General features: G+C 34.4%; 1 protein-coding gene across 1 annotated transcript; it reads right to left on the bottom strand.

Annotated features, from left to right (window-relative positions):
* Positions 1–457: 457 nt before the first annotated feature.
* On the bottom strand, positions 458–6771 carry LOC120337751 (somatostatin receptor type 2-like). The gene is made up of 8 exons (XM_039405630.2): positions 6498–6771; positions 5745–5907; positions 4969–5150; positions 3369–3605; positions 2071–2194; positions 1656–1856; positions 1173–1282; positions 458–683 (listed from the first exon to the last, which is right to left on the bottom strand). The coding sequence occupies exons 1-8, from the start codon at positions 6662–6664 to the stop codon at positions 584–586; spliced, it is 1284 nt and encodes a 427-aa protein (XP_039261564.2). The 5' UTR covers positions 6665–6771; the 3' UTR covers positions 458–583.
* Between the last annotated feature and the right edge of the window lie 7517 nt (positions 6772–14288).

Raw genomic sequence — 14288 nt, 5'->3', positions numbered from 1 at the left:
GTGGCGCTACGTGTTCATATATTTGAGCATAGCTCTCTTGTTCTTGTTAGTATTATTTTAGTATCTTTATGAAAAATCGCTTTCCTCTTCAACTACTAGACCAATATTTTTTTGAAATTTTCAGTGGTTGAAGATTGTATTTTAGCTAGACGGCTATTACTTTAATTCATTCCTGAATTTTCTGTGAATTCTATAAGATTTGATATTTCATACAAAATATGGCTATATTATTTTTACTCACGGGAACATTGTTTTTAACTTATTTCGAGCGGTTCCGCAATCGAATATCAGGCCTACACTCAGTGGCCTACAGCAACAGGTACGGTACTGGTAAGTTACTGTACCGCTTAATATTTTTGTGGAATTGATGATAAAATATTTTGTTTTGTCCTCCGTGCCCATATATTTCAGCATTGTTCTCTTGTTAACAAACGAATTATTGAATTTCTGACAGCCATAAATTTCTAAATTAATTTTATTGTACACTTACTGTAATGCAAAAAAAAATTGTTCTGAGTTTCTATACTACGAATATAAAAGGATGTTAATTCTAGAGTAAAGTTTATATACAAAATAAGTAGAATTAAATTGCTGTTGTGTTTGCAGTCTCCTGAATGCTAGGGCTTAGACTTGAAGATGTTTCTTCGTGTACAGATACCCCTCCGATCATGTTTCCAACACCCCTACGAATAAAAAAAAACGGCCATGATAATATAACAAATGGGTTCGATATCCCTGTTTTCCTGAGACGCTTTGGCAGATTTAGATTAGTAAACTATAATCCTGAAATTCAAATTCCAAAAATTCACTCTGAATGAAAATAATACCTATAGATTGTGATAATTTATATTGTATTTATTGCATATTTTTTTAATTTATTTGCTGAGTCATACTTGGCTTGGTTCTATAGGAGTCATGTTTTGTTGGGGCGTTATCATTTTATTGTGTACTTCTTTAAGGTGCTGCTAACGTTTAAGTTAATTAATGCCTAGTATTTGTTGATGGATTTGTTTGTGAAGTAATAAACAGAACTTAGGTTACCACATAGACGAGTCAAACCCAAGCTCTTGACAATGCTGTTTGATGAACATAGACATTGGCATATAAGCATTATTTTGTAGGATATGAAACTCGATGATTGAAAACAATAAGCAAACCAATGAAACTATTACCTCAGTTTAGCCCGAAAGTTTTTGCCTATAAAGGAATAGAGGAACGGATTAAGAGCTGAATTAGCAATGGCAAGCACCGTCGTCGCAGTGCTGAGTCCTTTGCACAATTCCTGAAATATAATTATCGGTTAACATAATACCAAACAAGATTAGTGGCACATGTAAATCGATCCTACGGATCAGAGACGGATTTTGGATTTGACACTTTGCTGACCCCACAAATGATTGATGTGCATATTGACTTGTTGGATGGAGTGATTAAAATAAAAAATAGTATTTTCTAAATCTAAAATGTCTTACGAATATATTCCGAAATAAAGTGAAAATGTAATTTTGCCATGAGTACGGGGAAAAAATTTAAAATAACTTATTATTCGAATAGTTATTAGGCTATCATTTGCTAGTCTTTTAATCTGCAATATGACATGTTGTATATTGAAGTTATCTAAAGTCGAACTCGAATAAACTCTTTCAAATACTTACTTCGCTACCACTAATGCCCACAAGTTTAGCCAAATGCACGGCATGAAAAGTAAGCCAGCAAACAACGAAAAGAATGACTATTAGACCACAAATCAAGATAACTTTCACTCTCTCGCTGTCCCTACGATCCGAGTTCGATGATGCTATTCTACTTCCCTTCTTCATTTCCCATATAATTGAGAGATAACAGAACGATATAACCTGGAAGAACGTTTGAATGTTTTAGATTGCAATTTAAAATATTTATGATTTTGTATATACGTATTTCACACTTATCTAGATATTATATATAACAAGAAAGTCCCCGATACAAGCGCTTATGTTACCTATGTGCACATATGAACTAAATTGTTGTTGAAGATGATATGATTTATTTTTAAAAAATGTATAAAGTTTATAATCTTTTTCAACTTACCAATAAAGGCAACAAAAACATGATATAAAAATTCACGTAAATGAATATCTTCCATCCAAACTGTTCAGGATTGTACATGCACGAAGGATGAATAATTTCTACAGTTTCGACCGGGACATCAGATCTATAAAATATAACGTTAGATATATAATTAGGTTTTTCTATTCCGTTTGTAAGGAACCGACGTTCAACGTGGGCGGTTGAATAAGCTGAAACTAACTATGCAAAGGATTTCCCACCATCCATTACCATCTCGGCGACCGTGCAATACTCCAATCATCCCTTGCAATTGCCCTTATCACCCTAACGTCTCGAGGAATATTTTTTTGCCCTTGGTTCTTTATTTCTTATAAGTTATAATAAAAATCAGTGTCTTTTTGAAACCTATTGTGTAACGACATGTTGCTAAATGTTGATTGTTCCATGCATTATGCTATAATATATTAGTTTGATTCCTGTTTCAAAAATTATATATATATATGTATATCATAGTAATACAACGAGATAGATTCTTCAAGAGCTTGTGTGGTATCCTTCAGAAACCAGTAAACATTTGTAAGAAGTTGAAAACTATGCTACACAGAATCTAGCGCGCGTTTTGAATAAGTTTATGTACTGCTCGTAATGTTTGCTTGCCCTACATGTTAACGCAGACTCGAATTGTTAGTCGCGGAAGCATTTTTCCGGTCGGAGACGAGTAAAAGTGTGATTGTGAATTAGAACAAAACCAAATTCACGCAGAAAGGAAGACTTGGAAACAGGATAAGAAAATATTTATTGATTTAGCAGCATGAACTTTCAAATGGAGGTTAGCAAAAAATATAAGAACGAGATAGCGACCGCCGACTTAATGATATAGCTGCGTGTATCCTCCGCTCTGACTGAATACCGACACCGCGTGTCCTTCCCATCACTAATTAATTAATAACTCGCTAATTATACGACATAATTCCTCCAAAATCAATAGGCTCCTGGTCCGAGATATGATGAATGCACATGCAAAATTGGAGCAGATTCAAACTCGCTTTCGTGAGATAGCGCGTGCAACAGACAAACAGACAAATACCTATCAACATACTTACCGATCAAGATCGATAAGTAATCTGGTTTCAGCTGATGACAACTTTTTGGGCACTGCCCTCCAAAACTGAAATGGTTTGTTGTCGACCACTGGTCTGTTCTATATGTTACTTGTTACACGTTATTTAGTATAACATGCTATCGACAACCGAAACTTAACTAGTATTCGAAGTATTGATTTACCATTTCCTGTTGTATTAGCAGAACTCGTTACTTACTCAAGTGTAGTTTGGTTCAGTATATCGGTGAATGGATCAGATCCAAAATTGTCATCCATTTCAAAAAAACCGCTAAAGATATCCGTACCACTTCCAAATTCATACAAATTGTTTTCATCAAACACCTCTACGCAGGATTCTTGAAACACATTTGGAAATATTTCATTCATACATAAATTCATATCTTCAAATGCATGGTCCTGGCACCACACTCTTTTGTCTCGTGGAAAGTTGAACCTATAGGAAGAAACCAAAGTCACTTAACGTCAAGCATAGTTTGAATCAGTAATATTAAATTCTTACTTTATCTTGAAAATTTAAATAAATAATCAAGATAATAATATACGTTCGTGCCATCGATTGGGTTTTGCGGGACCATACACTTTTTTATGTAGTTGACCTATGTATGCTTGAAGAAGTATGACCTTGGGCATACAAAACGTCGCATAGATCTATTTGTGTTAGTGTGCAGCAAGATTTTATTATTGATGAAGTGAATTGGGGTGGGGTTCATGTGTTGCAATGCAGTGTAGCCCAGATAAAACATGATGCGTATTCCCTGTGCCTTCAAAGGTAGGCTCGCCATGTATATAAACAAAGAAACACAACAGAGAAGATTTGAAAACATTTGGTTCAAATCCGACGCTAAGTAGTATTCAACCATATGAATAATAGTGATATTCAAATCATTGGAAACGTACGCTTTTTATGACTTTTCGAATAACTTGACTGCAGTAGCCTACAGCTAAAGTAGTTAGATCAGTGGTTCTCAACCTTGGTTCAATCGAACCCCTGTGGTTCGGTGAAGCTGTTCCAGAGGATCGACGAAGGTCCACTGAAACAGTTATATATTATGAGACTTTTCCATTACCTAGCCTACTAATTATGCAAAAATAAATACAGTTCATTTTGGGGTATATTATCATCTTTTGCATTTTCAAAATTGCTATTATTTTTTCTCATTTTTTCGCCCTTTCACCCGCTTAACTTATACTTAAAAACAGCATTTCCCATGCCGCCGACACTATTGTGACAAAACAATATTTATAACCACGCGGGCTATGCTATTGGTCTCAAAGTATACACCACAATGTTCATTTTTTATACCCATGCACGATATTTGCCCCCTCTTTATTAAAGTTAGGATTAGTTTCCTAATTTAACCGTTCAGTACGATGGGATTCGACGGGAGCTTGCAGAACAGCGCAGGCGTTTGGCAGGCTCGGAAAGGGTATATTACATTGAATTGACAATACAGCAGTTTTCTCACTTACTGAACTCGTGAAGTGAGTCGTAAATCGGGGATAAGTGGTCATCATGGACTGCCTCCATTAATAACTAAAATAATTTTTTATTGATATTAAATATTTTAATTATTTATAACTGACATACTGCATGACCGGGACAACTTGTCAAACCCGGGACTGTTCCGGGTAAACCGGGACGTATGGTAAGCCTATTCAAAAGTATTATGAGCTGAGGATGTTATTAGATAAATTGTATAAATATATATATGCCTTTCAGTATGTTGTGCGTAGTTGCATATTTTTATTCACATTTATGCACGACATGGCTATATGCGACACTATTGGAAACTTACGTGCATAGACAGTTTGGCTGGATTCCGACTGTATCGCTGTACAACATGGAAGGAATACAAAGTAGCAAGGCAGCAATCCACGACACACATGTTACCATGTAAGTAATAGAACGCGATCTTAGTTTGTCTACTCGGGTTGAGAAAACATGGCAGATAGCAAGGTATCGGTCCACTGCCATGACCTGGAAAATGAATGAAAATATTACTTGCTTGAAATAGTACCAAATATATCATAAACTTAATAAACTATATTAACGTGGCGAAATGAGATATGTTAGCCTCAATTCTCATTTTTTTTTATTAGATTCCCAGATTGATTGATTTGTGGACATATCTGATAAAGAGAAAGAAATTGGGATATTTTTGTAATAGTCTTTAAAGTACCTAAAACAAGAAATTACTAAACACTATGGACATGTATAATAACAGTGATGAATCCATATAAAATTCGCGGGGAAATCATGGGCGCTGGACGTATTGGGTTAAGATGAAGATTGTTTAAGCTTAGCTCATAAAACATTATAGTATAATCATGGAATCCTCTTGGGCGTTTAACAATATTTTAATGTAAAGAATGCAGAATATTAAAATTGTTCGAAACGACTCATCAAATTTCAATTATATATACGGTATATTCAAAACGTTGCTCCATTAAGTAGGAAAAACAAATAATTAGCTAATAGTACACTTTTGATATAGAGAAAGGCCTTTTGAATCGCACTGTTATCTCATGCTAGTCAAACTACCGGTTAAGTGAAAACATTTTAAAGACCTACCGTCAGAAATATAATCGAAGCGTAGTAGTTCAAGAATAACATAGCCTGCACAAGCTTACAGACCCATACTGGATAGATCCAATTATCTTTAACCATTCCTGTTAAGTTGATCGGAATCGTTTGAAGAAAAAATAGATCAGCAATGGCAAGATGTAAAACGTACCTAAAAAGTGAATTTATATATAATCTGTCAGCAAATTGAAAACCGAATACAATGTACCAGGCCTACATTTTTTGTCGGTTAATTGCAATGAAATGATACGTAGAATATGGATAAATCGTTAGCAAAATTTACGCGACTAGACCCAAAACAAGCAATTCAGGGAAAGGTGACATCATACTTGTAAAACCAGTACAAATCTATAAATTACGTCAGAAGTTCGTCACTGATACTTCCGCTCAACTCGCCTTTGCGTAAACAATACTTCAGTGAAGCCTAACATTGTGTGGCATCTGAGATTAATCTAAAAAAGCCACAATAGCGATTTTATTTTGTCCGCAAACGCGAAAGAACACAATACTGATAATTAAAAAAAAATAAACGCGCGTATAATCAAATAATATGGCGCCACAATATTAAACTTGTGATGCAATAATGTAGTTTTACGCAATAACTCGCTAGGACGAAGGGCGGCAAACAGTTAATACTGCGCGGACAGAAAAAAATAAATTCTCAAATATCGATTGAACTTGCTTGGTTTAACCCAGTGGCAAAATAAAACGATTGTTGGTAATACTCATACTTATACTTACCAACTTGCATTTTTCTTGTAATCCTTAAAAACTAGTATAACTACTAGTACGAGAAGATTTCCGATTGTTCCAATAGTATAGAAAATAATTCGCAACACAAGTTCCGCAATTTGATCTGGTGGTAACGGATTGGCCTCGCTGTCTGATGCTACAAGTGTATTATTCATGCTTGTTTCTTATCCTTCACTAAGTTCGATAAAAATGCTATGAAGATTTTAATCTGTAAAAACTCTGCTATTTGCAAACTAATCATCAATCAATGCGATTTTTCAATCTTATGATAGATACTGATTGATTTCATCAAACTTCGCTTCCTGGAATTCCATATATATATATATACGTGTCGATAAGTTTTACCAATTTAATTGATATGTTTTCTGATATAACTCCCGGCTAAATTCGTTACATTAACATCTTCTTCAAAACTTGCAGTTCGTCCAAATTATGACCCACTCACTGTGCAATATTTGCATTGAGCTTTCTATGCTATGCATATATATGATAATAATGGAAAAATTCCCAAAATAATTACTGTAGTCGTTATGTCGTAACCAAATCAAAACTGTAATTGCTATCAAAAATTTTAATAATAAATACATAAACTTATTTTGAATTTTCAATATATATAATTCTTATTTTTTTTATCATTTAAATTAAAATTATCTATGATATATATAAATAAATTTTCCCTATTACAACACCTGATACAATGTAAAGATCAAAAGAAATTTCAATATTGGTATCTGAGGTAATTATACCATAATGCCAAAAAGAGAGAATAGAGCAGTTTTTCAAAAATGGCAATTCTATTTTAAAATGCAAATATGCGTGTATTTGTGAAAGCAACGCTATCTCCAACTGAACGCGATTTATCACGTTTTCTGATATACATTATAAATATTTGGGCAAGTAATTTTTCAAGTGTTCGTACTTCATGGTTGAAACACGGCCAATTGCTTCTAAAACTGCTCGTCCATTAGTGGCCTGCGGTTGTCCAGATTAAAAGTTATTTTTACATAATTCAATATAATCAATAAATATATAGTGCAACAAATCGTACATTATGTGGAGCACGTACGCATTGGATTTGTAAGCATCACATATATATATCAACGGTGGGCAAACGGCGGCTCGCCGGAGTTTGGGCGGCTCTTCTCGCTAGCAATAATTATATATTATCCAAATTTAACTACGAGAAAGTGTAGCGTAACATTTTTTCAATTCATTAGGCCAGGGGTCGGCAACCTATACGGCCCGTCGGAGTAATAAAATCCGGCCCGCGACGCTTCACTAAAGTATAGTAATAAAACAGCTGTTTTGACGATTACATTCAATACGTAACAGAATTTATTGTGAGACACGTGTAGACTAAATTATATAATAAACTAACAAGTATATAATTGAAAATAACTCCTTTAATGAGTCTATAATTTAATTATAATTAGACAAATGGCAACAAAACGAAGAAAAGTTGATAACAATTGCAAAGGGTTCAATGGCGCCGGAAATATTCAAATGGAATTTTTTGAGATGCAATGCAATGAGGAAATAAATCTATATTTTATTTGAGAGATGTATCCCTGCTTGAATTTTATTATAAAAAGTATCATCCGTCGGTTTTAAACTTTCTAAAATTATGTGCGGCCCGCCAAGGACTTGCAACCCTTAATTCTGGCCCGCGATCGACAAAAGGTTGCCGACCTCTGCATTAGGCGGTTGAAGAAGTTATTAATGATTAGGACAACTTATGTTTTAGTATGGTAATCGTAGCGTGGAATTTAGTTCAAATCAGTCAAACGACAATTGTTACATCCCAATGTTGTTGCTGCGTTGGCGGTTTCAACTACTTCTGAAATGGCAAATCATTTTATATTAAATTTCTTTATGATGTATATATATATTTACCCCATTAAGCACCTGATACAATGCGAAGATCAAAAAGAATTCCATATTGGTATCTGAGGTAATTATACCATAATGCAAAAAAGAGAGAATCGGTCAGTTTTCCAAAAATGACAGTTAAATTTCAACATTCAAATATGCATGTATTTGTGAAAACAAGGCTATCCCAAACTGGACGCAATTTATCACTTTTACTGATATACATTATAAATATTTGAGGACGTGATTTCTCAAGTGTTCATAGATGAAACACGGCCAATTGCTTCTAAAACTGCTAGTCCATTAGTGGCTTCCGGTTGTCTAGATTAAAAGTTATTTTTACATAGTTGAATATAATTATTAAATATATAGTGAAACAAATCGTACATTATATGAAGCACGTACGTAATAAATTTATAAGCATCACATATAGGAACGTGAAGTTTGTACTATTGGTGAAGGCTCATCGCTATGCTGCACGGGGAAGTAAGGTCTTTGAAATTCAAATTTTTTTCATTTCTAGAAGTGCTGAATTAGGTTGTTCTATATTTTTAGAGACAACGTTTCATGCCATGCAAACAATGCAGTCAATTGGATAAAATACGACAATTCTGGGGGATCCAGATGTAAGAATATAAATGAAAAATTACTTGAAACCTGTACGACTGCAAACCATCAATAGACTAGCAGTTTTAGAAGCAATTGACCGTGTTTTAAATATGAAGACTTGAAAAATTACTTGCTCAAAAATTTATAATGTATATCGGAAAACGTGATAAATCGCGTCCAGTCGTGTTTTCACAAACACATGAATATTCAAATGTTAAAATATAACTGTCCTTTTTGTGAAACTGCTCTATATAACTGCTGGTATAACTGCTGATGATGCTTGTTTTGGGTCTAATACAATCGCGTAAAATTTGCTAACGGTTTATCTGTTTCTTACATTAATTACATACAACAAATGGACAAAAAATCTGGTATTGGCACAATTGCGTTAGATTTTTGCTGACAGATCATATATAAATTCATCTTTAAGGTACGTTTTACATCTTGCCATTGCTGATCTACTTTTACTTCAAACGATACTGATCAACTTATCGGGATTGGTTAGAGATAATTGGATATATCCAGTATGGGTCAGTAAGCTTGTGCAGGCTATGTTATTCTTGAATTTCTACGTCCCGGTAATATTTCTGACGGTAAGGTCTTTAAATGTATTCACCTAACCGGTAGCATGACTAGCGTTAGATAACGATGGGCTTCAGCAGGTCCTATTTTCCTATATACAGTTGAATGGAAGATATTCATTTACGTGAATTTCTATATCATGTTTTTGTTGCCCTTATTGGTAAGTTAAAAAGGGTTATAAACTTTTTGCGTTTTCAAATGGGAATTATATGTCTTCAACAAATTTTGTCAGAAATACTGTATGTAACAGAAACACTTATATTTAAAACTTTCTTGTTATAATGTACAGATGAATAAAAAATATGTACAAGATCATACATATATCCAGTGGTGGGATTCAGCCGCTTCGCACCGGTTCTATAGAAAATCTCACGAAATTTTTTGAGATCAGCGAACCGGTTAGCATTACTGGTTACTGTCGATGACTTTTTGTAACAGAACCGGGTGAAAAATATGACGTTTGTGATGGAACCGGCTGACAAAAAAAATTTAATCCCACCACTGCATATATCTATTTTATATTGCAATCCAAATCATTCAAACGTTCTTCCAGGTTATATCGTTCTGTTATCTCTCAAATATTTTGAAAATGAGGAAGAGAAGCAGAATAGCATCATCAAACTCGGATCGTAGAGACAGCCAGAGAGCGAAAGATATTTTGATTTGTGGTCTAACAGTCATTCTTTTCGTTGTTTGCTGGCTTCCCTTCCATGCAGTGCATTTGGCTAACATTGTGAGCTTTAGTGGTAGTGAAGTAAGTGATTGAGGAGTTTATTCGAGTTCAACTTTATGGAAATACCTTTATTGTTTAATATACAACATGTCATATTCCACAGACGTTTACAGGTTTTCTACTTAAATTTACTTTAACTCTATCCATGAAGTAAGTATGCTCGCCAACTTATGAAATTAGTGATTTAGCCGTGCAACAATTCATCAAAAACAAAAAGGGCAAAACCCTTTGCGTGGATAACGAAGGTTAAAATTAAATGTGTGTATACCCGATACTGTTAAATAGAATCGATTTTCATAGTTCACGGATATTGTTTGGTACAATTTCAACCCATCATAATATTCCAGGAATTGTGCAAAGGACTCAGCACTGCTACCAAGATGCTTCCTATTGTTAATGCAGCTCTTAAACAATTCCTCTATTCATTTATAGGCAAACACTTTCGAGGAAAACTGAGGTAATAGTTTTATTCATTTAATCGTTTGTTGATTATTTGTTCCAATCCTCGAGTTTTATATCATGCAAAATAATGGTTATGTGCCAATGTTTATGTTCACCAAACAGCATCGTCAAAAGCTTGGATTTGACTCATCTATAGGTATTGTTTTTATTTAGAGTGAATATTTGGAATAAGAATTTCTTAATCAAAACGTCCTATATATCAAGCTGAATGAATGATACAACACTACAACACTATAGTCAAATATGCTTCGCGAAAACAATTCCAGATAATAACGCAGTTCTTATGAAATCACGATGATAGGCAATCGCACAAGTATGGGAGACTGGTTCCGTGATTTGACGCTTGCAACTGGAGATTCCGCGCCCAAAGAAAGTAATTTAATATGTGTATAAAGACTATTAGTTGCATTCATTTATCTCTTACTTGCTAGAATTCAATTCGATTGTACGAACTTTACAATATACGGACAGTTAACAACAAAATTCAGTGTTATCGCATCAAAACACAGTTGAAACTTTGCATGATTGCTGTTTGTGCAATTGAATAAACTGAAAGGAGGGTAGAGAAAAACAAGATCCTATTATCCAATATATATTATCCTTTTTTCACGTAAAAGAAATTTCAATTTATTAACGTAGTATGCCACACGAGCAAAAAGAAAAACTGTAGCTGCTACGTTTGCTATACCGATACGCAATAAATTCCGAAGCGTAAAACCCATTCATAGATACATATCTGTAGCAATAATATATATAGCCTACCAGCATTCTCATGGACAATCTGTCAATTTGTGTTATTACTTATCGATCTTAAGATCGGTAAGTATATTGATAGGTATTTGTCTGTATGTCTGTCTGTCTGTCTGTCTGTGTGTGTGTCTGTTAGATGCACGCGATATCTCACGAAAGCGAGATTGAATCTGCTCCAGATTTTGCATGTGCATTCATCTTATCTCGGACCAGAAGCCTATTGATTTTGGGCGAATTATGTCGTATAAATAGCGAGTTATCAATCAATTATTGATATAGTGATCTAGATTTTTGTAAAGCGAGAGAATTTTGAAACCCGCCGAGTGTGTGTGTGCGATGCGTAGTGCGCAAGTTACAAGAGCGGATGAATCGAAACTGCAGTTTCTGTTTTGGGGGATCCCCTAACTATCGATCGATAAGTCTTCGGTTTCCAACCGATATTCTCGTTATTATCTCAATATAACTCAATAAAACTTACTTGAGCAATTTTGAGTTTTTTCGTGGTGCAAAAAGTACGAATTTTGGTATATATATATATATGCCTTTTACAAATTCAGATTCATAAAAAAAAATATTGAGATCTTGGCATTCGAATTGTGATTGATTGTACCCATGAGTTGCCAAAATAGTGGGATGAAACAGGTGCAAAGAAGTTTGTATATGTATTGGTAAGAGGTTGTTGGTGCGAAATCAATGGTCCGAAAAGAAGAATGAACATCATTTAACAAAAGATTAGTAACGTGGATTGCGACAACAAACATAACCCCACTAAATCAGCTGAAAGGAACTGGGTCTAAATTATTACTAAATATAAATAAATTGTTTGGTCACAATTGTTTTTAAACAAATTTAAACTGCATGATTGTTCTTTTCTTGTCATTGTTATAAACTGCTTGTCGAAACGTTACAGAAGTATTTGTGTTAGTGTGCAGCAGGACTCTTGAATTGCATATTATGGTATTTTTATTCCTGTTACAGCATCCTTGCATTATACGAATACGGATCCACTAGCACAAAGGCATTGAGAAAGGATTGGGAGTTAGTTGGTCTCGCGCAACCTCTATACTGATAGAAACATTCTGCATATGCGAATTTGCCACATTCCGACATCGTAGAAACACATGAAAAACCAGTGGTACTCAACTTTTTATGGCTCGCGCTCCCTTCGGAGGTTTTTAGCAGCCGTGCTCTCCCCCTGTATATCAGAGTTGGATCAATTGTAGTAATTGTAATAGATGTAATTAATTACAGTTTTTCATGTAATTGAGGTATTTTCAGTCTGTGTAATTGTAAATGTAATTGTAATTTGCTAAAATTTTGGCTCAATTACACTTTCAATTAGACAGGGATCACCAAACTACGGCGTCATTTCATCTGGCCCGCAATAACACGAAAGAGAATACGTTGCATACAGAATGTGCGCACATATTTTGAACCTAGCACAACATGAATAAAATGACATAATACACAGCCTTATCTCATTCTGCGATGTGTCATAGCCCACTCAAGTTCAAACGTTCTTATTTTAACCTCTTAATTACTTTATTTTACCAGAAAAGATAAAATAGCCTCAAACCAACTTGAAATATGAGCAGATTGTGGTATTTTAGCCTCGAAACCGAAAATACAAGCCGTATGCAAATTGGAAACATAGTAGTAAATTGTAAAATACCTAGAGATTTTCAATGTATCCTAGTCACGCTATCATATTATTAGAAATGACTGTTGAAGGTATAATTATTAGTGTAGCAAATTCGTAACTGGTTGTTGAAGATTTTCGTTCCCATCGGCAGTAACATTATATCACAGCAATATGGCTTAATTGTTAACGTTGACCTAAAAATAGTACGTGCGACGTATTGGAAACAGTTTTAAAATCATCCATCTTACGTAAATTGATTTTTCAGTGCTTTCTATTCGCTGTGGGTTATTTCGACAAAATATCGACAGCGCTTATTTGATCATAATTTTACTTTTTTACTCTTGAGAATGCATATGCACACGTGACATAGAAACACACACATAGTATAAGTATATTTTGATTTTCCCGCAAAAAAAAAAATCATACACAAAACACAAACAATGAACACAGAGAAGATTGGGAAAATCGGGGAAAGTGGCAAAACCTTTATAAAGGTTTAATACGTGTAAATATACATGCGCCAGTTTACCCACATTCAACACACAAACATATATGTATTCAAAATAAAAAAGACAAAGACACGAACGGGTATCGTTCGGGCTTCCAACACTCTCAATTAATAAATACACTTTAATGAATACTCTTTATTAGGATGTAATGCATGGCTATGGTATGTGTATCACAGCAGTGTTTTTCCTACAAAAATATGGAATATTTTGACGTGACGTGAAATGGGGATGCTGTAGTTCAATTCCTTTGCAAAAATAACACAGTGACAAAAAATTGTTACTAAAAAATACCAAGCTCTGTAAATAGGTTGAATGTTTCTTAACAGTCTATGCACAAACATGTATTGGGGTATCGGTTTCTTTTGTCGTATTCGATTAGTTCATTTTAAAATCATTGTATCCGTTTCAATGCTTCCAAAATTAATATCGAATTTCCACGAACGACCACCATTCCAACAGGTGCAGTGGTCCCGTCTTTTCTGCGCTCTGTTCCATCAACCACAACTAGATTCATAAAAGGATCGAAATTTCGCAAAACTCTCAACAGATCGTACACCATTTAACTTTAAATCCAATCTTTTATCCATAATTTCTTTAATTCCGGTGGATGGGCTTTAATTATG

The sequence above is a fragment of the Styela clava genome, chromosome 10 (genome assembly GCF_964204865.1).
Source record: "Styela clava chromosome 10, kaStyClav1.hap1.2, whole genome shotgun sequence".
NCBI lineage: Eukaryota > Metazoa > Chordata > Ascidiacea > Stolidobranchia > Styelidae > Styela > Styela clava.
The sequence above is the reverse complement of the archived record's forward strand: the minus strand, read 5'-3'. Positions and strand labels throughout refer to the sequence as shown.